The following is a 27,953-nucleotide window of genomic DNA, read 5'->3' as shown; positions in this document are numbered from 1 at the left end:
CTGATAAGAAAACTGGTTGTTGAGTCACTGGACACACAAGTGGACGACTTCAGTGACATGCAAGCACAACCGCTGACTCTTGATTCAGTGTGACAGTGCTGAAACATTAGATCTGAAACGTCAGTTGAGAGCTCTGTTGTGGATTATATCACCGTCATCAAGACTATTCTGTCCACCTCATGTCAGTTTGTTTTGCTCATTTTTGCATTGTTCCAAGATTGAACCCACATTGGACTGTCTAAATTTTTGATCAAAGAGCTCCATGTTTGGATGATGTTTTTAATGATTTGATGAGTCTGGACACAACTCAACTTGTCTTAGAGCAGAGTAAGACTTTAGTTTGAGAGTTTCTCAACTCGTTCCGGAGCTTTGAAGTTTTTGATTGTGACATCTCCGAGACATTAGATCTGCTTTGTTAAAGATGGACAGTAATTCTGTGTGTGCTAGGGATAAGCTTCTCCACATCGATATCCATATAGATGAAAATGAACCTCAAAGAGGCATCCTGGACCTCCTCAGCAGACTCCGTCCTCACTGGAAGGCGCAGGACATTCAGATGAAGGCAAGTGAATGTCTCAATGCAGGGTTATCAGTATGTGCACTTACCCTGAAAAAAAAAAAGGATGTGATGTCACGTTTCTGATGCAGGTAATAAATAAATATTGATCATAGTGATCACAAACTATGAACAGCGTATATAAAAATGATGCTACAGTTTGTAGTTTGGTAGTGTGATGTACTAAAAATGGTGATGAAACAGCCTACAATAATAACTTCTTCATTTCCAAATACAGTGCAGCAGTGTTTCTATTGGCCGACAGAGCACATTCGATCAAATCTGAACAAAAGTGACTTATGAAACCACACAAGCCGGCAGGACATCGCACTGAAACAGGAAACTTGACAGGCTTTAATAGAGGTGAATGAGAAACGGAATGAATGTTCGTACACTAGAGATGTAACGTGAACGTACCTTAACCCCTCCGTTCATGTGAATGCATAATGAACAACGAGTGGGCATGTGTGATGATTCTAGACATAAAAAATTTTGTTGGGAGCTTGTAAAGAAAATTGACGGGATGGTTGTGTCCAAATACAACAGTTTTCTGGCAAATTTTAGACATACGGAGACACGTGGAACGGTTGGGATCCATTAGTAATACTTCATTTGGATCATCCAATATCTTTAGACATACTTATACATATGAGGTTATAATAAGTTCATGAAAAGTGTCACTTTCATTTGCTGCATCTCTACAGACTGTGTAACGCTAGCTCTAACTTAGATATTGAATGTCGCATTATTGAGTTGCATGAAAATCAGTGGACATGACAATAACATCGCTGCTTCATGAATGTCACTTTGACAATCATGGTTACTCAATATTAATGTGCTTGGAAGCTTTTGAGTGTGACCTGACAGTTTTGTATCTTCAGACAAAAATGGCAGCTGTAAGGACGGAAGATAAAAGATTTTGCCCTACATTCACTTCCATAAGGCATCCAAGTTGTTTAAATGTAGTATTATGATGTGGCAGTTGTGTTCATAGGTGATATAAAACAGACACTGTTTCACTCATTGTGTTACAGCTGCGCAGTTCAATGACCACTCGTTCTATATTTTTCTTATTGTCAACAAACCTCATGCAGAGCCAACATAGGTATAAGATATATTAGACTTTGTACACACACACAATACCTGAAAGTAGATACATTCATCTATGGTTTCACTCTGCACATGAGATTTGTTGGCAATAAGAAAAATATAGAAAATTGTCACCTATAATTTATTTGCTGATTACTGATTTGTGAACAGACTCTTGAGGTAGTGACCTGCAGGTGTTGACTCACCACAAGTGTTTATGGTGACAGATTGAGTGAACCTCTTTTCAGGACTGTGTGGGAGCATGCACAGACCCCGTTTGATTGACATCTTTCTAACTCTCTTTGCACCTATTAGCACAAATTACTCCTTTATGATTGGCTGTGCACAAATTCACTTGCCCTGTTGCGTCGCAGCAAGGCCAGGGGAAAATGTTTAAATTGAAAAGAGGCAACAAGTAGCAGGTTTGATGCATATTAGTTATGTTAAAACAGTAGCATGCGGTAGATGTAGGAGCTTGTGGAGAATAAATTGTACCATGGCATACCAGAAAAAAAGTGTAGGTCAACATACTGAACATGTTGAATCACTGTAGGTTAGGATCTATGCAGTCTGTGCATTCAAGACAAACTTAAAACTAAACTAATACAAGACCAATTTTCATGTAGGCTCAGCCAAGCAAGGTTGTACCCACTTTAGGGAAAGAGGACTGAAGATTTTAATAAATTCTCAGCACAGGTCTGCTAAATTTCAACTTAAAAGAACTCTGAGAACAGAGACAGAATTATACAGACAAAAACCAGCAGAAAAAGCCAAGGTAACCAGACAACAAAAGTAGACTTATTTATTTTTTTAACCCTGGGAACAGATGCGTAGTGTTGGCTGAACATCAAGTCTGAACAAGATAATCCCGTTTTGGTCCCATGTGCAAACACAAGGTCCAATCTTTCAGAGAAATAGGGTTTATGTTTGTTAGGTGACAGCACGTTGGGTGGGTGACCTCTCAATCTACACCAGGTCCAGTAATGTACACAAAGGAGTAGATGTTTCCTCTCAGCCCTCAGATCCCAACAGCCCCTTTAATGATGTATTGAGTTCATCTTTTTGGAATATACAGAGTGTGCAGGCGAAGGACAGATTCCTCCTGTCACACCTGCGCAGGAAGGTTGTCACATCCTATTTAACTTGTATGTAAAGAGAGTTTTCCTTTAAAGCTGCTTTCACTTATACTCATCTCGACTGTATCTATTTGTTTATATGATTTCCTGTGTGTCTTTTAATTCTGTTTCATGACAAATGAAACAAAATGAATAGAAGTTCATACACAGAGGCAGTTTGAGTACTATGATACACACATGTTTGGGTTTAAGGATGATAGAAGTAAATAAAATCAAAAGCATGTATTAGCATGAATCACTTGTTTAGGAAGTGCTGTTCATGGTGACTTTTTATGTTTTTAAATGACAATGAATAAACTACATCGACTAAAACACAAGAAAACTTGACCAGCTGTCATGTAAGGCTAATATAATACATATCGGAGACAAAAGGCTTTTGATGACAATGTCCAAGGCAGAGGAACATTCCCGTCCACTGTATAAATACTTCATCAGATGTCAAGGTGGGCATGTTTGTTCACTTTCCATCTAGATGAAAAAACTGTGTTCTGTGCAGATCCCATCTGACGCTCAGAAAATGCCTTGGAGACTGTGGCAGTGAATGAGAGACTTTGAGAAACCACTGAATGACAACAAATGTCCGATGAGGCCTTTGCAGGCAAACAGTGGTCGCTGTGGTATTGTTGTGTACACATGCAGTACACGCAGTTCAGCCTGTGCTGGAAGTGTGATCTTTAATGTCAACAAGTTCAGGTTGTAGCTCTACAGATGTTCAGCAGCATATCTGTCATTTATCTACTGCTTCATGTACTGTATGCATATTGTCTGTTTCTCTGTCTGGCTGTTTTTATTGTGCTTTCATCAATGTTTTGTTTATTGCAACAGTTTGAGATCATAATTATATTGTATGCGGAGCAATAGAGTCTTATCACTGTTATTCTTTTCTGTGCTTTCAGTCCAGTTTTATTTATATAACATCTGCAGTCCTGTTCATGAAGTGTTAATCCTTTATGTCTGTTCACTTTGATGTCAGATTATCCAGTCAAAGGGGATTTCTGACGCTACAAAGGATTAAAACCGGATGCTTATGCAAAGTTCTTCTGTTTCTTTTCAAGTATACAAATCAGTAATTGCTGGTTAATGATCTCTCTGTGTTTGTAGTTTTCACTTTTTGCACAATGCTGTGTCTTTAATGGGTGGTTGGTGAAACATTTTCAGTAAATGAGCCATAACAGCGGTAAATTAGTGGCCTGTAAATTGATATGGTAGCAAAAGTTGTAATCCAGAGTGCTGAAACCAAACATATGGCATATTGCCATTGCCTTTATTTACCTTCTAAAGCCCAGAGTGCAGCCATGTTTAGTGTGAAATGTCCAAGATTGTTATGGATAAACAGTAACTCAAGGAGTGTTAAATTTAACCTGTTATACAAACTAAAATGGCTAAAACAATCTGTAATTCCACTGTCCATGTATCAGAAAACTCATAAACACTATCATAAAAAAAATTCCCCTTATTTACAAGAGGTTTTTGTCGTCACAGTGTTATCATTCATATCTGTAATCACAATGTTCTTAGAAATTCAGCATTAGTGTACATATTATAGACTCGATGAAGACTAATACTAAAGTATGTTGAAAGTTTATGTATACTAAAAAAAAAAAAGAAAAAAGGTTTTGATGTTTGAAGGTGTAACAGCTATGTATTAACCTCCCCAACAAAACAACAAGAAAATCAGATACATTTGGGCAATCTAAGCTAGGCTACTTAGCGTTCAGCAGGACTAATTTTACATTTTTTCTTCATAATGATTTGATTTAACTACTGCTTTATTTACGAGGCATGACAAACCCAATTACTAAGATGTTGGAGCATCAAAAACAACTAGCGGTAACTAGCTGGCGTGCATTCAGTGCTGTTTGGTTTTTACCTCAGAAAATTACACAATTCTATGGCATAATCATTTTTATATATCAAAAAGTCAGATTCAGTTTTTGCCAAATCTGAAATTCCCTTGTTTTGGCTTTGCAGTGCAGTATTAATAAGGAACAGTGGTTTTACCTGCAAAATCCAGGCTGTAAGTATTTTTCTGTATTCACTTCCAGACATTCACAGAAGGCATCACCAACCAGCTGCTTGGCTGTTATGTAGGCTCTCTTCAGGAGCCTGGCTGTGTTCTGGTGCGACTGTATGGAAGAATGACGGAGCTTTATGTGAACCGGGACCGGGAGGTGGAGATGTTCCAGGTCTTCCACGCCCACAGCTGTGGTCCGGAGATATACTGCAGCTTCCAGAATGGCATCTGTTATGAGTTTGTCAGAGGAACAGTGCTGGATGATGAGCTCCTCCGACAACCCTCCATATACAGGTCTCTGCTAGAACAACTGTTGCAGTTTGATTTGTTTAAATTTATTTTGTAAAGTTGATTTTACTCAGGGAAGCTGTGATGAGCATGTGTATGCTTTTTAGGGAATGTCCTGGTTCACATTCCCACAGTTACACGTTCACAGCTGGAAACTAACCAGTGCAACAACCAGCCAAGAAAAGCTGAACTCCAGTCTAATTATCTAGTCATGAACAAGTCATACCAAAGTTAAAGCAAATTCTCAGAGTGCATCGTTAAAGAGTTAAATCTGACACAAGTCATGGTAACATCTGAAACTTTTCAAGAACTGTCTGAGTCACTCTGGGATCATATTTTATATTCATTTTTATATATTTAGGAAACCACTTTTTTGCTGAAATAAAAAAAAGAAATCAGTTATCACAAACCCAAAAAATTCATTTATACTATTTCTTTAAGTAACTGTTGTGTGAATAGTAATAATAATAATAATAATAATAATAATAATAATAATAACAATAATAATAATAATAATAATAATAATAATAATAATAATAATAAAGAATTTAACTTCCCATTAATTACTGTGGTAAACTGCAAAATTCAAAAAATTACCAAAATTTCAAATGTTAAGATAAATTCATGACATCTAACACGTGTCCTTTGTCTGCCAAATTATTCTCACATGAACAGGTAAATATTGGCTTTACTGTAGATATAAACAAACATTAACAGTAACAGCTATTGCAGTCAGACAAATGTAAATCATATTGAATCTATTGTAATTATTATGTTTACCAGTTACTATAACAAAGTGCATTTATACCATCTTTGTAGTGTTTACAGTGTATCAAGCACAAAAATACAAAACACGTTTTATTGTTGTTCAAATTAGCAAATTAGTTGAGGGATAATCCTCAATTTTAAATCTTAATTGTTGAACTAAACAAAGTGAAACTGATGACACCACATGATGATGTAATATTAAGAGCAGCAAATGCTGTTATTATTACATCATTACAGTATATAAAAACAATATGTTTAGTGAGAGATACAGTATGGATAGTGAATGTAAGTATGTGATATAACATTGTGGAATTCATTACATTATTAGGTGTATTTATTTGAAATATTAGTTAAACCCTAATATAGCAGTTAAATTACCACAGGCCTCATATAGATTGCATTGAGCATAAACGTCATACAATGCCATCAATATCTTACAAAAGTAGCCAAATACTTCCTGTGACTATTTTTTCTGGATACTCAGTAGACAAACTGTATCAGTTCAGCATGAACCTTGAATTCTTTTTTTTTCTTTGTTTTCTCAGAAAACAGTTATGTTTGAGGTCATATAAAGATGTGTGTTATTTAAGCATTTCAACTGGGCTGATGCAGACTTTCTTGTCAATAATTTCAGATGAGTCATGTTTCATTTTGAGAAATGTTAGGTAGTCATGCCCCCTGTTCCATCTATCATTCTCATGATAACAGGCCATCACCATTATTCTCACCACAGGACAGTAGGACACTACACAGCCAGCTAAGGCCGAACAGCAAAGGCAACAAAGGACATCAATCACCTTGCTCTCCCTGATACCCTCTGTGGGGAATACCCAGAAAACTTTATGTCATCACTAAGATGCCTCAAGAGTGAGCACTCAGGTGGTCAAAAGGTCACAAATGCAACAAGGCTCATTTTTTGAAAAGAAGAACAAGATAACAGCGGTAAATGGAAAGGGAGTCATGTTTCTTCTCTGATAATGGTTGTTTGTGTAATAACAGCGTCAGCCAGGCTCATCTGAGAAAATGTTTTTTCTCTGCAGATTGATCGCAGCAGAAATGGGGAGAATCCACTCGATCCAGCCAAAATGTGGTCAGCCTGTTGAACCTCTGCTCTGGACAAAAATGTCTCACTTTCTCAAACTGGTGCAGAACGATATCAACAGCAGCCCGGTCGAGCAGCGGTGCACAAAAAGGTACAAATGAAAAAATCATCTCAATGTGATGTTTTATTTAGATTTCATGCAGTAACGTCACAAGCACATTTGCTGTCTGAATACCACCACATTCATTAATACATTCACATTACAACCCTTTAGCCTTTAACAGTTGGCTACAAGCAAGCTGGGACTATTTGTCTTGCTCAAGAGCACCTCAGTAGTAGACTCATTAAGCCAGATTACATGTTGTGAGCTCAGTTATTTTTTAATGTGATTTAAAACACTAACAACCAATCAACAAAATAGTGCATGATAGACAAGTGTTTAGTTTATGATCTGACTTGAGCATAATCCTGCAACTGTACTGCTTATTTATCACCTCAGATTTATTCAGTGTCTGATTTTGTAGGTTAAAGGAATAGTTCAACATTTTCAGAACTATGCTAATTCACTGTCTTGCTAAAAGTTAGATGAGAACATCTATTCTATTCTCTTGTATTTCTGTTAAATGTAAGGCTACAGCCAGCAGCTGGTTAGCTTAGCTTAGCATAAAGCCTGGAAACAGGGGGAAACAGCTAGCTTGGCCCTGTTAAAAGGTACCAAAATCTGCCTGCCATAACTCTCTAAAACTCATGAATAAATATGTTATACGTTGTTTATTTAATCCGTACAAGAACAGCAGTGTAAAAATGACAAGTTGCAGTTTTACAGGGGGGTTATGTGTCTGACTATTTCTTGGCTGGGAGCAATACATTACTCTGCTGGTTGCCTGCCAACCTCACTGTGACAACCATAGGCTGTAGTGAAAACAAGACTCTCGCTAAGCTATGCTAAGCTACGCTAAGCTACGCTAACTGGCTGTTGGCACTTGAGTTAACCAGAAAGGCACATCAGTCAACCAAAGGGGCATTTTATGGGAACTTGGGCCAATCAGCACTTGTCTGGAATTTTTTTCCCATGTTTTTTTCAGTTTTACAATCAGTTTGACAAGCAAATATCAACAACCTGACATGTGTAGAAAGGTTAATGTTAGAGTAAGAGAGGAGTGCTGTCAATCATCTACTGTACTGAAAATTAAATCTGTTATAAACAAATTCCCACTGAGCCGGTGTTGCAAGGTAGATTTTTGCAGTCAGCCCTTTGATAGAAAACAGCAGCATTTTTCACTCCTTTATCTTTTAGGCAGCAGCACTTCCACTGATGCCTTATCATTTTCTCACATGCCAAATGTACATTTCTCAAACCTGCTCACAGCGCTCCTCCTCTCACACACATTGCCTTTAAAATAACCGTCTCCGTGCTTGATTTGCGTTGCCACATTCACCTCTCTCACCGTGTGGATGGAGGTTGTCACTGTGAGCCGTCATTGGTCAGAGGGACGAGGCGGAGGAGTGGCCTCCGTGGCAATGACGTTGTATTATCTATGACAGGGGTCACAGAATGAGAGGTGAGAGGGGCCTTCCAGACACTACAAAGAAACAGACACTCTGCCACGAGCTTCCTGCAGAGCTCTCCCTTATCGGTCAAACGTTCAAGCTTGTTTATGTTTGCAGCGAAGGGGTCGGAAGTCCAAGCAAACTGAAAGCTGGAAGGTCCTGAGTTTCTTTTTTTTGAACAAACTGGAGTTTCTTCTTTTTGAGTTTTAGCAAGTGAGTGAGGCAATTAGTACTGGAGTGAGTCATCCATAAAAGAGGTGGACTGTGGAGGAGCGGGTCTTTTATGATAAGAAGTAGTTCAGCTTCCTGGATTCAGAGAGACAAAAGTCTCTCAGAGATCTAAGATAAAACCAGTGCAGCTAAATGTCTTTATCCTCAGGAGGGCAACACACAGGCAGCTATTGTCATCCTCAGTCAGTATTTTCTACTTCATCTATTTTTATTATAGACAGGATCTTTTGTGTGTGTGTTTTCTGTGGAACTAAGCAAAGCTTTTTTTTGTTGGTTATATGATAGACAATATCAATTAAAGATAATTTTGTGTTTTTAGCAAGTATAACCATAATTGAGTAAAACCACAGCCATATCAGTTTAGTTTCATCTTTGGTTTTGACATTTTAAACTTCCTTCCTTCATTCAATTTAATTTTCATTTCATGTCCAACATTTGATTTGTTGGAAGTCAAACACAAAGTGGAGCACAGGGAAGTAAATGTTCAGTGTCTCAGATAGATTAGAAAGAGATGAAGAGATTTATTTTATTAATCAGGGATTCTTTTTCAGCTTCAGATTAACACTGAACTTTCAGAACAATGTATAAATATTATAAACTCTCAATTTGTACAATGTGCTATTTTGCACACAATGTGACACCGATCTGATGTGATACAAGTAAATGAATGAATCTGGAATATTTATTTGGGATACATATTGTCATATGCATCTACAGGAGCAAACTGCACCACATTTAGAGGCCCAATAGATGGTGCTATACTGTGAGACATTTGTGTGAGCCGTTTAACACAGTCCACTGCTGCTCAAATACAGAAAGAACAACTATAAATAATATGGGTGGAAAAATAATAATAATAAGGATATAATGATAATAAAGAGTGCTGGAAAAGCACTATAAAGTGATGCACCTTATGTCTAGTGCATGTCTGTTTGCATATTCGCTGGTCTCTGGATGTTGCATGTGCATGTATACACACACACACAAACACACACACACACATAAACACACACACACACACTGAGAAGCAGAGACAGAGCAGACCAAGAATGAAAAAAAAAAAAAAAAAACAGGCATCAGAGAAACTTTTGTACTTGAGAATGTATGAGTGGTGGTATGAATGTGATCTTCAGAGGAAATGGTAAAAGAAAGGCAGAGAGAGCAGGAAGAGGCTGCACCTGCAGAGGAGGTCTTCAGCTCTCAAGCCACCCGCTGTGCACAGAGAGAGAGACAGATAGAGAGAGGAAGAAGAGAGAGAGAGAGAGAGAAAGGGGGAAAGAGGGAGCGAAAAAGGGGCTGCAGCAGCTGCAAGGTTCGCAGAGAGAGAGAGAGAGAGAGAGAGAGAGAGAGAGAGACAGTCCACAGTAGAAGTTAGAGATGGGAAAGAAAAGCAATGGAAAGCAAGAGTGCAACCTCCTCTTCTCCCAAAGGCCCCCTGCTACGTCTCCCATATGCACTCCAACGAATCGCATAAAACTGCAAAAAGGAAAAAGAAAAAAAAAAAGAAAAGATCAGCAGTGCTCGGCTGGTGTTTGAAATCATATGTAAATAAGGCACATTGATAATGAAGCGCCAGAGGAGGAAATTCCACTAATTACCTTACAGAGACTTGACAGGGAGCAGGAGGCGACAGTACTTGACGTACTGTTTTTCATGAAAAGGATAGAAAAGAGAGGAAAAGATCTGATGGCAAGACGACAGGTTTCCATTTAAAGTCAATGGAAGTCTTTCATTTAGCTTTTGACTCAGAGTAATCGTTGGTTTCTATGATAAAGTCAGTTTGTTAAGTTAAAGAAACGGATGGGTTGAAAAGGAATCAGGGTGATTCACCATTCAACTATGTATTTTAATTCATATTAGGAGAGGAGACAGATAAATTTAGCATGTCAGGGTCGATTTTAAATGACAAAGATTTCAAATATTCAAGTACATTCAACTATATAGGCCTAGTTTGAAATTAAAATGTACAATATTTTCACAATTTTCAGTTTACAACATGAGTGGAATAACTTTTCGTAGTTAATTTAACAAATATTAAAAGTCAAGCAGGAAAAAACTAATTTTTTATTTCTCAGGTACACTGATTGAATAAAAGCAAGTTGACATCTTCATGTAAACGATCAATTTATCCTTCCTCAATCTGCCTTTCCACAGCAGGAAGGGGGACTAAGTGAATGGACTAGAGGAAGATAATATACAAAAATGACTTGGCATGTTGTTGAGGATGTGTAGGAGTACTTGTATAAGGCAGCAGAGCCTCTGTGTCACGACTATAAACAAGGCTCTGCTCTTCTGCTTTTATTGTGCGTTCCAAACAGGCCTCACTAAATTATGTCTACAAGTGTGTATAATACCGGAGCATCTGTTTGTTCCCCTTCGAATAAATAGGTAGAGTTTAAATTACACTGTTTAAATTACCCTCTTGTCGTGGCCTGAAGACTGAAAAGAGAACACGAAAATTAATTAGGAGACAGATGCTTGCGCAGCATTTCTTCCAGGTGCATTTTGCACTGATGTCCAAGGACATTAGTGCCTTCTTTGATAGATCGAGTAATCAACAGAGTGAAAACAAGGCATGTAACCTCTCGACGAGGCTCTCAGAAAGGCTTCAGTTTACAAACATGTTGTTCCAAGAGAAGAAAAGTGTGGAGTTCATAACAAAGTTGTCCATAAATCTTCCATATCTGTACTCTTTCTGACAACGTCTGTGTGCAATAAAAGTCGTATTCTCCTTTCGTTTACTTAGATCGAATTTAGATTTTTTTTTTTTCTCTTAGCTGTCCCACAGGCATGAAATGTTTATCTTTTTTGTGAAAGGTTCAAAAAGGCTCAAAAGCTAAAAAGACAAAGCTATTTTTCATAGCCAGAAATTCTAACTTATGCACATCATCCTCTGAATTAATCGTAATAAGTCTGTGTTTTTTCTTTTTTACTGTTTTTTCCACATGGTGGACGAGCCTGTGACACAGCATTTATAGTAGACAGCAGGGCACTAACACTGCTGAAATGCAGACAAATAAAATTCTTTTTGTGTTACCAGTTCTTAAAGGCAGGTGAGTCATCATGTGTAAGAGGAAATTCTGGCATAGGTGGAGCCTTTCAAAGAACATTTGTAGCAAAAAAACACTTAACATTGATGCATACTTACAAATTGTGTGTTTATTTGTTTCTATTAATGGTTAAATCTTACAGTAATGCTTAATAAATGAATAGGAACAAGTTTTAATGCATAAATAAGACTGGCTAGCGTGTCATTAATCAGTAAGGATGTCCCATACTGTGGGAGAAAGACTGTAGATCATACAAAACAATACTTTTTTAAAGCATAAAAGCTTCATATACAAAAAAAAGCTAAAGTTGGCAGAGGGTGTGCACCAACCAAAGGAATAATTCAGTTAAATGTGGAAACCTAAAACTCTTTTTTTATTAGATGCATTTAATTAATTACTTCCTTATTGTAAAGTGTGCCTTTTGTTGCAAAGTTGCACCAATAACAATTAAACTGCATCATATTAGAACTGAAGGACATGATACACTGTCTTAGATATTTTATGATTATAAAATTGGTAATGAGATGAAAGCAGTTTATCCATTTCTCCCCCGTAGATCGACTCTTTACTTAAATGAAACCACAGTATCATTATGGTGTCTGTGTCGGCTTCATCATTAATGTGGTGTGAGCGATTTATTGATGACTATAGGGTGCTGAACTTGGGCCACCAATGTGTCCAATTCATTTGTGCAGCTACAGTATAAATCAAAGACACTCATCTTTCATGAGACATTCCTCCAAATGTTAGAGTGTAAATCTTGTCTTCTTCATCACCAAATAAAAAAAAAAGTGATTTAAGTGGTTTTTGCCTCTTGCAGTTCTGTGTCTCTACAAGAGTTGCCGAGCTTTGAGACTTTGTCAGTGGAAATAGAGTCACTGAAACGACACCTCTCGCAGATTGACTCGCCAACTGTCCTCTGTCACAATGACCTTCTCACAAAAAACATCATCTACAACCACAAAGAGGGTGAGGAATATCCTGCACAGGCTTCACATCACCTATTCTGGAAAACATAGTGGATGTAATAATGAAATAAGTTGGTTTATGAATTCTTTTTTACGTGGGCATTTAGCAGATTTCCATCAATCAGAAGCAATAAAATGACTGAAGCTAATGTTACAATAAATACATTTGTTTCTTTTCAATAGTATGAAATGCAAGTTACAATCTTTGTTCTACTGAAAATGCTTCCTCGCTTTATTAAACATCTTAGCTCATCTGTATTTGATAAAAAATTTCACATATTTCACAAGGATGTCCAGTGACTCAGTCTAAAGAAACTCATTGTTCCTTTGACTCCCACAAGGTTCTGCACTTCCAATAAAGGAGGGAGCATTGTCAGTTATACGCCTATATGATGTGTCCGTCATGTTGTCTTGGTAACTGTTGCTGCTTTCCCTCTCGTCCGTCAGGAATGGTGAAATTCATTGACTATGAGTACGCCGATTACAACTACCAGGCCTTCGATATTGGCAATCACTTCAACGAATTTGCTGGTAGGTCCGTGTTGTGATGAAAAGAAGTTCAATTTGCTTTCAAATCTTTTTCACGGCCAGAACATTTAAGGTTGTCTAATGTAGAATATTGAATGTAGTAAATGGTGCACCGTATATACAATACAGCATGTGATATGCAGAATCATTGTCCAGTTTTGTGCTGTCTCTTTGACTATGATATTGTTTTATCTTTCTGCCATTATGTACCATGAAACTATGTACTTCTACTGATGCTGCCAAGACAAATTGCTGTATACAGTATTCTGCTCGGTAATAAAAGTGCCTTTGATGTACCAGCTGTGTCACAGCAAGGCCTGACAGGGTTAATTTGAGCATTTGTGGAACAATCATCAATTTAACACTTTCAGATTGTTTTGAAGAACCATATCATGTCAGCTTTCAAGTCAAAACGTGGCAACACCAAACGATTGTAACAGAAGTAATCTGTAAAAATTAGCTATGTTGTGCAAATCTGGTCCAACCCCAGAAAATTGATCATGATGCCAAATTATGGCTGGAATGAGCCTAAATGTCATGAACAAAAATGTTTATGTGTTAACTTTTTTCTGAGTGACAAGATTTTAATCTCTTGTTCCATTTTCTCATTTTGCTCTGAAGCAAAAGACTGTACGCTTTGGATTTTTTTAAAAATTCAAATTAAGCTGTGAGCTTCAAAGCTAATTAGAATTTTGACATGTGTGCACTTCACACTGTCATCCTTTTGCATGCTTCTTGCATCTCTTATTGTGAGTGTTTGAATATATCTGTTTGCAACATCATACAGGGGGAAACAATTAAATATTCCTTCCAGTCAAACATTTAAAAAAAAAATCTGTGTGAAATAATAATTTGTGTCTGATATGTTTTTTCCACAAAAAAGGTAAATTTAACTAATTAAGAATTCTTCAGATGACATCCACTCATTCTCCCTCATTGAAAAATTTAACTATTAAGTTTAACTGCTGGACACTGAAAAGTCCATTCTCAATATATGTGCACTGGATGTTTCAAGTTTCCACATCACACTTGTGCAAGTTGCACACTGGACAACGATTGGCTTCCAAACTAGTCACACATACACATGTTAAACTCAGATTTAAAGGATAGGTTCACAATTTTTCAAGTCTGTCTTTAAGTAATTGACAGGTGCCCATGTGAACGCCAAAAGAGGTTTTCGCTCGCTGTAATCATTCCTCCTTTTCATACTGACCATTAAAAGGCCCCTTCCTATTGTGCTTTCAATATAAGTGATGGGGGACAAAATGCAGAGTCCTCGTTCTGTGTGAAAATGTGTTCCAAAATTAATCTGAGGCAAATATAAGGCTTCAGCTGTCAAAATGGTTCAAATAAAGTGGATATATGGTTACAGCCTTTTTAGTACAATTTTCCCTCCTTTTGTTGCTATCCTTTCACCGCAGCTCAACAGGGAAACACAATGAGGGAATTTTGTACTAAAAAGACATAAACTTGGAAGATAAACATTGACCAATCAAAGTCAAAACGAGGACTGTGGATTTCGTCTGCCATCACTTACATTGAAAGCACAACGGGAATTAATCTTATAGTAGCCAGAACGAACAGGAAGAATGATTACAGTGAGCAAAACCTCTGTCAGTGCTCATATGGAGACCTGATAATTGTTTTAAGACAGACTTGGAAAATTGTGAACTTATCCTTCAGGGTGAGCACAGAGAAACTTTTCCTTCTTAAGCAGATGAATGTGAAAACGTAATTCTAGTGTCAAACTGTGAAAGCTCAAACATCCAAGTGAAGTAACAATAAGCAAAACACATTTTTGAGTGCAGGAGATTTGACTAAAGAGTTGTTTCTCCACTCACAACAGATGTGGCTCTGAGGCAATTGTTCAATACTAACAGTTAGTCAGCTAGTCAATTTAGTTGACAGTAGACTCACATGCGTGTGTGTATTGTGTGTTCAAGGTGTGAATGATGTTGACTACAGCCTCTACCCCAGCCGTGAGCTGCAGAGAGACTGGCTGACAGCCTATCTGGAGAGTTACAAGCACAGCACTGGACGTGAGGTCACTGTTACAGAGGCAGAAGTTTCACAACTCTACATACAAGTCTGCAAATTCTCACTGGTAAGTGTCTGCTCCCACCGACTTTGTTGAAATGTTGAAATATGTCATTATGTACTGCCTCAACACTTTGGAAAGACTCTACAAAGTGACAAATCTCTCATCAGTTATTTCCTTTTTTTTAAGTTCTGCTCTTGGAAGGACTCAAATATCTCAATATTATGAGATTAGTGTGGGCATTGCAACAATATCCATATGTGTGCAGACCTCTAAAATGGCAGGGAGGCAACACCTCACCATCACATTTTAACAATTTACTTTTCCAGCACCCTGAAAAAAAAAAAAAGAACCCTCTCCCCAAAGAAAACCAAACCCGATCCACAGCTGACCCACCACTGTTCAAAGTTTGATGGACTCCATCTGAGTTGATTAGAAACTGCCGCAGAGAAAAATGAGAGACAGCAGCCAAAATTATTTTTCTTATGACCACAATTTTCATTCTTTGGTGGCTCAAGTGGTGCTGGGCTATCTGTCTAAAAGTGCTTTCATAGCTCAACACAATATGCAGAATTGTCCTACCAATTTTGGGGGTTGGTGTGAATGTCTCTTGAAATAGCCCAGAAATGATGAGGAAGCATATTACTTTTTAAAATAACTTGTGTCTGGGCCAAAAAAACGGAGGGGGAGAAGCGGAGGGGGAAAAAGAAATACAGCCTGGAATGGAGTGAGAGAAGTGATAACATCATGTTGATTGAAATCAGATTTTCTATGACAAACTGAGGAGGATTCTTGACACGAGGGAAGTGGGAGAAATTGATCACTGACGCTTAACAAGCCAAGTTTCCAACTCGACTCATTTTGACGAGCTGTGTGTCGGACTGAAGGATACTGGGCCTGTTAATTGAGAAAATCACACAGAAATGGGTCTACTTTCCCTTAATTCAGAGAAAGTTAGCCAGCACATTTCTGTTTAAAAATATTCACAAGTAGAAACATTTTGCCCACTATATGACGTGTTAATCTCACTTACTTAATTAAGTTGTATCTTCTATTAAAACCCCCAATTCACCAATTAATACTGACAATTTTCATTACTTGTCATCCGTCATGTGTGGGAGCCCTGGGACAAGAAAGTCAAAAAAATAAGATTGTCCTATTTGTTGATCTTCTACGCTCTTCTACGCTGAAACAGTTAGTCGATTAATTGATCAGTCGATCGACAGAAAGTTAATCGTTTGATGGAGAAAACTAACAATTTGCTTGAATTTTGATAGGCTGAAATTTTATAGACCAAACGATTTATTATCTGTTCTACCAGAACTGGCACAATGAAAGATCTGCACAATTTCTGACCATTTAAAGATATTATATAAATGTATGTTCCAGTCGGATGAAGACGATAAGTAAGTAAAAGTAAGTAAATTGTCATACATCACATCTGTTAAAACCAGATGTTATAGTTGATTATGTGCAACTGGCTTTGGAAAATTTTCAAAATGATAATTATCAATTCAGTCTGTGCCTTTTCACTATTAATATATTTGTGTATTTTAGTTTTTTTTTTCATTTCTATGAATTGGAATGAAATTGAATTTGATCCTTTTGTATCACTTGGTAATTGCTTGGAATAATCAAATTACATTGAATTCACACTATACTTAAGAATACAGATGAATAGTTGAAACTCAGGAAGCGAGGAAACCAGTCTGCGCTTGAAGGAAGCTGTGCGGCTCCGCTGTGTGGCATCGACAAAGTCTGGCCGGTTGCCAGAGCTCTGTGGCGTGAAGCTGCCTCTTTTGAATCTTAATCCTTGGCAAAGTGTGCCAAGACGCAGTGGGGTCTTTACGACTCGTCCCCTCCTCCGTAGGGATCCCCCGTGATGTCGAGGCTAAAGCCTGCGGCTCTGTGATGTCACTCTCCCCACACGTCTCTCATCTCCGTTTTTCTCAATGGCTCCCTGTCACTGAGGGTCTCTGCTTAGTGTTAAACTAATGCTCTCTTAATGGAGAGCCATTATTAATCATAATGGAAATGTGCTCAATCTCTCTCCAACTAAAGACAGAGATTAGAGATGAAAATCCACCAGGGAGGGGGAAAAAGCCAAGAGAAAACCGCACATTGCTCTTCAAGTATTTCATTCCACCCTTTATTTGATTATCAAATAAAAATGTGATTATATCACTGGGCCACAGAACAGAGGCCTGTCTGGATCTTATTAGGACTTGCTATTAGTGGTCCTACCATGAAGATTTACAATAAGGGTGGAGAACAACAGAAATTTATGGAGGCATGGAAGTCTGCAAGCCTAAGTGAGCAAAGCCATTAAGGAGGGAACCATTCAATACAGAGGTTTGTCATTCTGACTGAGCAGCGTGCAACTGGCATGCAGCAGCAGCAGCAGCAGCAGCAGCAGCAGCAGCAGTTATGGGAGCAGTTATAACACGACAACTGGAGGTCACTGAAGTGTGTTTTTACAGTTCTGCTCTATGCCATGGGGAAATGTAGCAAAACATTTTAAAAAAAAGTTGGTGAAAACATACAGCACCTGTGATATTTCATTGAAAAAAAAAATCAGCAAGTTTACAAACACCACAAATATGATCCAGATTTTTATACTTATGCTTTTAAAAAACATATCCCGGTCCCATAGGAGTGTCATGTACTGGCTGCAGGCAGTTAATGAGTCTGTCATTCAATTGGATGGCTCCGATTCAGACGCTGTCAACAAGCATCTGCCCTGCTGTAGAGTTCTTGAGCAAGATGCTGACATCTGACCCAGCTGTGACCTCCTTGCAGGGGGGCCAGAAGAGAAGTGTGCTTTTGAAGCTTTAGTTGGATCATCAAAAGCCTGTCTGAGATTATGAGATAGTATTGCACGGTAGTCACACATTCTTGCTGCCAATCCTTGACTTTATTATTGCTTGACATTTGACCAGTTGACTCTGCTTCGTGGTGACTGCTGTTTTTGTTTGTTTGTTTTGTTTGTTTGTCACTGTTTCGTACTGTACCGTCTCTGCCACATCGTCACTGTTTGTCTATCATGTATTGTCTTATATGTCCTGTTTGTATGTTCTTTTTACTATGCTTGCCCCAGGAATTGTGCTTCAGGGATAAATTAAGAATTTTTAATTGAATTGAACTACAGAAAACATTAAGTATTGAACTGACCGTGCAGGCCCATAACGTTACACTGCTGTAGTTTTAAAGAACCAAATATAGACAGATACACAATAAAATGCATACTACATTCTGCAAATCTAAGAGTTTATATTACTGCTAACAGTTTTTCCATCTGTTTTCAGTACTTTACCGCATCGTGTTGAAATGAACTTGAGTAACTAGAGTTAGGTAATCCAATTCATCAGATATGAAGTCCACTGTTGTTTTCTTTTACGCCATTGTTCTGCAGAATTCAATTTGTTTTTCAAATTTATTACTTATGTAAGCGCGTTAGTCTGCAACTCTGACTACGATAAAAGCAGCCGTGACATCCACTGTTATGGATTACCCCATGCAAGTTTGAAGTCCGTTCAAGGTCAAGAGTTTTCCTTTCGTAACGAAATTGATGGAAATGAATGGCTGCCTGGAGGGTTGGAAACTAATAAATAGTCAAATCTGAGATTCTACAACATGCTTTGAAAACTATTCAGCAGTAAATTACTTCTGTTATGTTCCTTATTTTTTTTTTTTTCTCCTCCTCCGCCAGGCTTCAAACTTCTTCTGGGGTCTCTGGGCCATCCTGCAGTCACGATACTCCTCGATTGACTTTGACTTCCAAAGGTTTGTGTTTCTGATGAGGGCAACTTAAAGGTCCCAGGAAAAAAAGAAAGAAAAATGGCTTTTCCATGTGATTACCTTGTGTCCGCAGTTGGAAGTGTGTGTCTGGGTGTCACTTTGTATAAACAGTGTTTCAGTTTCTCATAGCGCTGTGGTTGTGACTTTTTGTCCGTCGAATGCCACACAAAATTGGCCAGGTTGAAAATTTTCGAGGTTCAAATCGACGTGCTCCTGACATTAAGCACCGCCTTAACATTAACAACATCTTAAGGGCTGTTTAATGTAAAAACACATGAAAACCACAAAGAAAATTATGACTTCAGTGTACTTTCATGGGACCACCTTATTACTTAACATCATCATACATCACTTCAATATACACAAATGGAAAAGTATATTCAGCACATTGAATTCAGGCACTCAGTATTTTATTGCAATGTTTAGACAAACAGGAGCTTCATTAGGATTGCCTGACAAAGAATTTGTTGGCAAAGAAACTGCAATAGAGGACCGTGAAGTTGAACCCAATGTGTGGAAATATTTCATTTTTTTCCACCGGTACTTCAAGACTTTGTGTATCCAGAATCTGGCATAAAATGGGTGGGACACTTCTTCTACTCCTCTTGTCACTTCTAAACTCAGACAAAATATTTACACATGAAATTCTTTGCCTTTCTTCACTTTTAAACCACACATCATGAAAAGATGAAAGCTTTCACAAAGACTCTCCAAAAGCTCAAAAGTAATTTCTTTCCATTTTAAGTGTATTATGATCCACGTAAGGACTAGTTATCTTTAAACAAGTCCAGGAGACATTCCTCACTACCAGCAACCAGACAATAAAGTTCAGGAGGGCAAAATGTTTCCCTCCACCCCCACTTTTTCCTCCTTTCTCCCTTCTCTGTGTGCCCCACACCCGCCACAGTTGTGATCGTGATCCTAATCACTATTGACATACGGCACCCTCCCCTCTGTGTGGCTTTCTGTGCCCGCTTGCTAGATCAGCTACAGGGCCCCCGCCTCATTTCGATCTGGACCTCGGAGGAAATGTGATCCAGAGGGGTGCTGAGGCACAGAGGCACTATTGTTCCAGTGCCGTCGGTCCTCCCTTACATATATGTCTCTCATCCCTGGCTGGGCCACATGCGCCTGCTAGACGTCTGCTCTTCTAAGCCGCCGGCTGAGGTTGTCCTAAAGTGCATGATGAGGGTCGGGTTACCTTTCTTTAACTGGAGGGTTGAACTGGAATGAGCTCAGAGAGCAACAGTAACGATGAGGAACCAGGTCTAATGTTTGAAGGCATCGCTACCTTGCTAACCTCTGTCGCCCCAACATGCACACTTTGACACACACATAGATATCCTTAATCTCCCTGCCACCACTATTTTCAGGATTCTTGATTGTCCATGCTATAAAGAAGGAGTCGATGGTGATGGTCAAGCTTGTCTTTGCTTTCATCTGTTAAGTTAAATACACCGAACACATGCAGCAGTAACAGCAGATAACCTTATGAGGCTGTCCTTGACATTAAATAGCTTAAAGCAACCAACATTTAGATTCAATAGTAAAGCAATAATGTGATATTTTGATTTTGCTGTGAAAGGTCTCACAGAGGAAGTTGCATTGGATGTATAAAGGCCTCACAACAGCATTGAAAATTGATAAATGGCAGTTAGCAAGCTTGTTGGTGTTGGACACCTTTTTCCCTCTTCAATGGAATTGATTGTTAGGTGAAATGATGTTCAATGCTGAGAACAAAATGTCAAGGATGAGTGAATGGAGCAGTGCAGAGGAATTAGAAAATGGCTTGAGGAGCTATTGTGACTGACTAGTTCTAGCATGTCTCAGCAAGTGTGCTAACAGTAGTTCACTAACTATCCCTAATAGTAATCTGATGTCTGGTGTGTGTTAAGCCATCTGATATTACAACACTACGGTGGTATTGTGGCAGCTAATGTGTTAGCAAACAATTGCCTACTTACTCATAGTCCAATACTCACTCTCTGTTTGGTTTCCCAACAACTCCGGACACAAATATCTGGCTCTCTGGCAGATACAGTAGCTACTCAACTTTCTTCATCTAGCCAGTTTTCTGTCTTCAATTTGTTGTTGGGCAGGTAGCACGTGGTGGGATTGTCAAAGCCTAACTGCTAAAATAAAAAAATAAAAACAACTGCTTGCTACTGCTGGAAAACTGGGTTGAGAGCGGTGAGACTGAAACATAGTTAATGAACTGTAAAACCCAAAAAATCATCTTAAAGACACTAAAAAAGCTGGTTTATAATTCTCTGTGGCTTAATCATGGCGCAAGACCTTTTCACATTAAACACAGTCTTTTAATTTAAGAAATAATGAGTAACACAGCTTTAACCATAATTTACTTATCATGACCCAACTTTTTCCTAAGCTTAACAAAACCGGTTCAGTTGCATAAACATGAGAGAAAAACACACAGCGCGCTGCTGCTTTATGATAAACAAGTTCTGTTAAGGAAAGAGATAGGAAGTTACAGTGAAACCCAGAGAGAAAGTGTGTATGTGTGTATGTGTGTGTGTGTGGGTGTGTGTGTGGGTGTGCGTGTGTGTGTGTGTATGTTTCCTCCCACTGTTATCCTCCTGAGCCAAATCTCCACCGACTTCCCAACGAGTGACAGGCGTCGCCCAGGCCTTGTGCTTTAACCAAGGCCAGATGTAGATGTGACAATAGGGAGCCACAAGGGGAATGCAAACCCGCCCTCCCTCTACCGTCCATATTTACTTTCCTTATATGATTTTATTCATGTGTTGAAAGTGTCTGCGAGTCAGCGGTTTAGATTTGTGGACGTGTTGGCAAGGCGAGCCATTATTTGACAAAGACATTATTATGAGGAAATGAACAAGGAGGAGGCCCACTGTTTGGAATAGCCTGACTGCAAAATTGAGGGAATTGTGCACAAAAGCACATTGTGAAATGGAATACCTGCTTTGGAGGGAGTTCATTTTCCCCTACTTCTGCTAAATAGAAAAACGTCTCAGTTTCATCTCTGATGATGATAAATGTTAAGCACGCTAGTTTTAGGTGTCGGCCTTAATAAAAATAGGGATGAATGGGATCGTCTGTAAAGGTTACTGTTCCTTTAAATGGGTATACTCAAATATAATTCTACTCATGAAGGGTGTTTGTGTGTGTGTGTGTGTGTGTGTGGTGTGAAGGATAATTAGATTAGCAGAACAAAATGGAATAACCACTGATTGTTTCTTGTTTTTTGACACTGAAGCTCTTTTCACTTATTACTTTAACAAACTGATTGTCCATTTAAATACTTTGAGCTTTGAGAAGTAGTGTTTGTGTCATTATACTTACTGTGTGTGAAGGCATGTCATTGATAGTACAATACTGCTTAAAAGTATATCTATATTTTTAAAAGTGTGATCTTTTACTGTAAATGTTATGGATCAACATTTGGGATCATTCTGCTTTCTTAAGCTCCTTCACAGTTTTTCAAGTCTGTCTTAAAACAATAATCAGGTGCCCATATGAACACAGAAACATGCCCACTATGAATCATTCCTCCTGTTCATACTGACAAATTATAATCAGAAGATCCCTTCCGAATGTGCTTATAATGTAAGTGATGAGAGACAAAATCCACAGTCCTCGTTTTAAAATGTAGTTTATCTTAAGTTAATGTGAGACTTCATCTGTCTGCGTTAGTAAAACAATGTGGATATCCAGAGTTACAGTTTATTTTAGTAATCATTTCTGTCTTCGCATCTTGACAGACAGTGTTTTCAATTTCAGCTGCAGTGGGAGGATAGCAACAAAAAGAGACTAAAGAGGCTTTAACTCTTCTACTACTTGATTTGAATAATTTGAACAGCTGAAGCTCGTTATTAGCTTCAAATAAACGTTCAAATACATTGGCTGTGGATTTTGTCCCTCATCACATACATTGAAAGTAGATTATGAGGGGATCTCTTAATATCCAGTATGAATAGGAGGAATGATTACAGCAAGAAAAATATGTGTCAATATTTGTTTGGGCACCTGACTGTTGTTTTAAGACAGACTTGAAAAATTGTGAACTTATCCTTTAAGGATAAAAACCTTACCTTGATGTTAACCTGCAAGCCAGCACCACACAAGAAAATACATACATTTATCTGTCGCAAATCTAGACCATATCTCACAAACTCCAGGGTTCAAATCTACTTCTACTTAAACTATACCATAGGTTTAGAATGAAACATGCAGGATTGGAGGATTGTCATAGAGAAATTTGATGTTTGCAGCTGGACAGCCACTATATTTTTCCAGTTTGAAAATCAGACTCAAATATTTCATTCAGTGACCACCAGGTTTTGCTTTCATCCAATCAGGCTTCATGTTGCTGTCTGAATGAATGAGAGAACTGTCAATCATTAACAGTAGCATGCAACTCAAAAGGATTCTGTCCGCCCAGAGAAAACGCCTGTTGAGCCTCGCCAAACCACAATGAGAGATGTGAAGATTGTCCGCTGGCTCTGCCAAGCTAACGCAAAACCCATTTATCCCTCCAAATTTTTATTAATGATTTTGCAGCTGCACCACCTGACTATCAGCAGCAATAAGCTACAGGTGTGTATTTCTGTATCTAAAAGTGCCCCTTTAGCGAAGCAAAGGAACAACTAAAAAGAAGAATTGCAAAAGATCAGACGACCGAAGCCAAACTCTGACACAGTAATTAGAGAGCAGTTTTACCCGGAGATACAGGTGGGGGAACAGAGTGATGCAATACAAGTAACTAAAAGGCATGTGTTTGAATTATCTTTTTGTCCCACCGGGCAATAAGAGAGAGAAAACTGATTTGGCATTGAGGAGTTCAGTGAAAGCATTGATTAAAGGACAAACTCTTCTCTGTGCCTCCATTTTCTGTGCTTTTGAAATTTCACTTAATTTCAAATATCGTATAATGGACAAGGGCAACGGTGTACTCAGACATCAGATTTACTGAAGTGTTTGATAATATGGTTTGAACAAATACAAAACCACTTTACTTGCAGTTAATTTCTGAAATGCATTCAAGCTTTGGCACAGCTTCCAGACTCAGTGAATAGAGACTTGATGCTATATTGTTATGCAAGTTTTGCAAACAAAAATATAGTGCTCACCTTTAGCTATAAGGAGGCCTGCAGCGTGACCTATAGGGAACACTAGAAAAACACAATATTGTACAATATATTAACTTCCATCTGATGAGTCTATATCTCTAAGATCATTTCAAGGTATTTGTGCCTTTCATCTTTTATATTATGCACAATGAGTGTGAGATATAGAGTGAATAGTTTGGAAACTATTGAAGCTCTTGATAAGAAAGACAAGACTTGACTAGAAATGTCTTCTAGTAATTTAAATATTTGCAACAAACATTAAATACAGACCAGATATATATATATATGTATATATATATATTTATTTCTATGTATTTTGCATGCAAGGTTATCATAGTGTGACATTATGCAATTTACAAAGACTAGTAAACATCAGTTCACCATCTTTACCATGCACCTATACATTCATGGACAGGTTTTTAGTTCAATGCAGAGGAAGTTCTCAGTTCATTTTCATAACATTATATAATGAAATTACACTGCAGAAGTCTGAAAATCAAATCTCGCACAAGAGAAGATGAAAGGTTATTGAATTATCAGACTGAAACTCTTTTGCTCAAATTACATTTATTTTGCCCAAACCTGGTCAAGCTAAGTGGTAATTGAGTTACATCATATTTTCATTCATTGTTGTGTACTTCTTATATGATGAATACACATAGTCGCATGCCTCAGATCGAACAATTTTACTTTTGTGTCTTCCACAGGTGCCCGTGTCTCCTGTACACAACAACCTGACAAAGAAGCCATTTTCAAAACATCTGCGGACATCACATTTGTGTGCTATTTTTAACACAACAAACATAATGACAAAAGTACAGGCTGCTCTAATAAAATATAGATTTTCTGAGGACAGATGTCTATGAAAGTAACCTTAAATGTCCCTCTGCTCAAAGGAAGTCACAGAGACAGAAAATTACACTTTAAAAATACATTCACTTAATTGTTTGTTTGTCTAAAACCCAATAGAAAAGACATAGGAAGGACTAGGAAAGTTATTTTATATGCAACAAATGTCTTGGGACAGATTTGAACTCATTACAGTACATTGTGATCATGCCCCCTAAACATTCAGGCCACTAGGATGCAGCAAACAGTGCACTCTTTAACAGCAATTTGGGTTGTACTCTAGATAAAAATTACAGTATTTATTGGGTGCTTTGCAGAAAAATCTCATGTTGTCTGATGTTTTCTATCCTCTGCTCCCTTCCTAGATACGCCACGGCACGACTCAACTACTACTTTGAGAAGAAAGAGGAATATTTTGCACTAACAATGAGCTAGAAATGGAGAAAACTAGCCATACCCTGCTCTGTGAGCCCAAGAGCGATGTGAGCCATGTCCTTTTTTTTTGTCGCATCTTACAACACTACATAAACCCACTGTGGAAATGAGGGCATAGAATGAGCTTATAAATGTGTTCCCCATTGTTTGTTATTTCAGGCTGTAGTGTGAGTTAATGTGTTTTGCTATCACTGTGATTTTTAAAATATTTGTTTTACCACAGTCAGTATGCCGATAAGCGTATTTGGCAAATTGAGATGAAGTTCATGCCAGAAACACATTAATTGTTCCCACATTTAGCCGAGTCGCATGAAGCCACAAAAACTGAGCTTGATCATAAAACCCATAAGAGGGTTACTTGCAGGCTTATTCAGTGTGCACCACAGTTCTGATGGAAAACAAGTCCCCATTTCAACTCATTTACTGTACCAAGTAGTGCATTATTTCAATTCTTTGCCCCTTTGTAGGACTATGTTGCTTTGTATATACCTTGCAAGATGTTCACTAGCCATACAGTGAACTGTAAATTTTAAATTTTATGTCAATTTAAATTTTAATTTAAGCACTGTACAATCATGAATCAGTCACTTTATATTATTTCAGGATTTTTCTTTAATTTGGTGATGTTACACATTGTAAAAAAGTCAATCAGAACTGCAAATGGAGTCAGCCATTAGTCTCTGTTGTTGCAGTGTACTGCCTAGAAATCATTGTAAAAAGAGTCTGCAACAGACTCTGTTTATTGTCATAACAAGGAAAAGAAAGCAACAACTTATATAATTAATAATGGCAAAGTTTGATCTGTGTTAATTGGTAATTTGTGTCTTGCCAGCATCACAACAATACCGCTTTCACATCTAAATTATACGAGCTCATTATTCATTTCATTAGCTGTGGTTGTTTTTTTTCACATCATCACACCTCTATGAAAAAGTTTCCACTTAGGAGCAAATGTAACTACTGTTACATACTTTATCAAAATGTTTGTGCAGTTTAGTGTTCATTCTGACTTCTGACTTTTTACACTACAACCTACAACCTTTTAAGATGTTATTATCATGTGCCTCCTTGGAAGTGTGATGTAGTCGGTTAACTTGTCAATGTCCCAGATGTTCATTGAATCAGTAACCTGTTGTAATTTAAATTAACGTATCATGCAGTAATGGACACTGTGTATATGTAGAACACAGTAATGTAAATTATAATGTACTAAACTAGGAAGACATGTTTGACTTGTCATGGTAAAATATAAATAAATAAATAATAATAATAACATTAATGATGGATCCTGTCAGTTTTTATTTTTGCAGATTTTTATTTTTACTGATGTGCTCTGGGATGATTTACATTAGTTAATTAATGCACACCAACATTTTGTTCAGCTGATGCCAATATATAGTAAATATCATATGACTCATGTTGAATCGAATGAATGTATACAATGATTCATTTGTTACTGAAATGCAATTACTAATGATTAAGTCATTTATCTTTTGAATAAAATGGCTACACGTTTTGATTTATGACAGAAGAGGCCAGACTCCGTGTGTGTGTGTCCCTGAATCCCTTCTATTGTCTGTTTCTAACCTGACAGGAACTCACATGTCAAAGCTTTGTTACACTCATTTGTCTGTTTACAGTAGATTTCTGCTATCAGTACAGCGTGTTAATGTACCATGTAAAATTAAAGAAATTATCAGCTGCTCCGGGCAGTATGGAGAACAGTCATTTCCAAGTATTGACAGAATAAACAAAAGGTTTACTTTAGTGTCAGACTTCTTCTAACAATTTGGATTTATGACTTGGCTAACCAACAGAGAGTAGAGCACAAATGTGTTTTTTTCTTCTTCTTGGGATTAATATGTCAACTTAAAGTGCTGCTCATGAGCTCCACTTTAAATCCGGAAGTCAAACATATGATCTGTCATGAAATTCAAGTGCTCCTCATAAGAAACAATAACAAAATGGACGCTGCAACAGAACTTTATTTCACTCCTCTATAAATAAAAAAAAATGTTCTTATAAATGAGTTCACTGGGTTTCACATTTTTATTCTTCAGTCACACAATACTACAGTAAGAAGCGGAGATGAGCAGAGTAAATAATAGATTCCACACATCAAAGTAAACTTTTTACTGGGTGATCTAAGGGTGCGAGATCTTTAAAATTAAGGGTTTCTTTGTATTCCTGTTTGAAAGGGACTCACAGTGATCATAGGTGTTACAATCCTTTCTCATGTGGCTACTCCAACCTTGAATCTATTGGTGTGCCTCATTTATTATGAGGCATAACTGCAGGGGACAGCAGCACAGGTGAAGCACTAATATAATAACATAACACTTGAGGTAGTATGAAGCTGGCAACATAACCCTGCTTCTTTTGAATGGTGTTTATTTGCATGACCTAATACATTTGTAAGGAAATGTAATACCACCTGGATTATGTTCACTGGTGATGTTTTGTTCCAGAGCAGTATGTAGTGTGACCATAGTGCAGCAAAA

At 37.8% G+C, this 27,953-nt stretch overlaps 1 protein-coding gene across 1 annotated transcript; it reads left to right on the top strand.

The window, feature by feature from the left end:
• Nucleotides 1-26,855, top strand: LOC137183452 (ethanolamine kinase 1-like). Its single transcript, XM_067590524.1, has 8 exons — nt 1-562; nt 4,827-5,089; nt 6,892-7,044; nt 12,546-12,694; nt 13,141-13,224; nt 15,165-15,325; nt 18,969-19,042; nt 25,383-26,855. Exons 1-8 carry the CDS (start codon nt 422-424, stop codon nt 25,450-25,452), a joined length of 1,095 nt encoding a protein of 364 aa, XP_067446625.1. The 5' UTR covers nt 1-421; the 3' UTR covers nt 25,453-26,855.
• The last annotated feature ends 1,098 nt before the right edge of the window (nt 26,856-27,953 follow it).

Source organism: Thunnus thynnus, chromosome 5 (assembly GCF_963924715.1).
Source record: "Thunnus thynnus chromosome 5, fThuThy2.1, whole genome shotgun sequence".
NCBI lineage: Eukaryota > Metazoa > Chordata > Actinopteri > Scombriformes > Scombridae > Thunnus > Thunnus thynnus.
Note: the sequence above shows the minus strand (reverse complement) of the source record. Positions and strands in the feature narration are given on the sequence as shown.

What these genes read in the sequence shown, in the direction of transcription:
- LOC137183452 (XM_067590524.1), top strand. Translation starts at nt 422, where the DNA reads ATGGACAGTAATTCTGTGTGTGCTAGGGATAAGCTTCTCCACATCGAT. An exon ending in CGCAGGACATTCAGATGAAG is followed by an intron (nt 563 to 4,826) that starts GCAAGTGAATGT and finishes ATTCACTTCCAG; the next exon opens with ACATTCACAGAAGGCATCAC. An exon ending in AAGTCTGCAAATTCTCACTG is followed by an intron (nt 15,326 to 18,968) that starts GTAAGTGTCTGC and finishes CTCCTCCGCCAG; the next exon opens with GCTTCAAACTTCTTCTGGGG.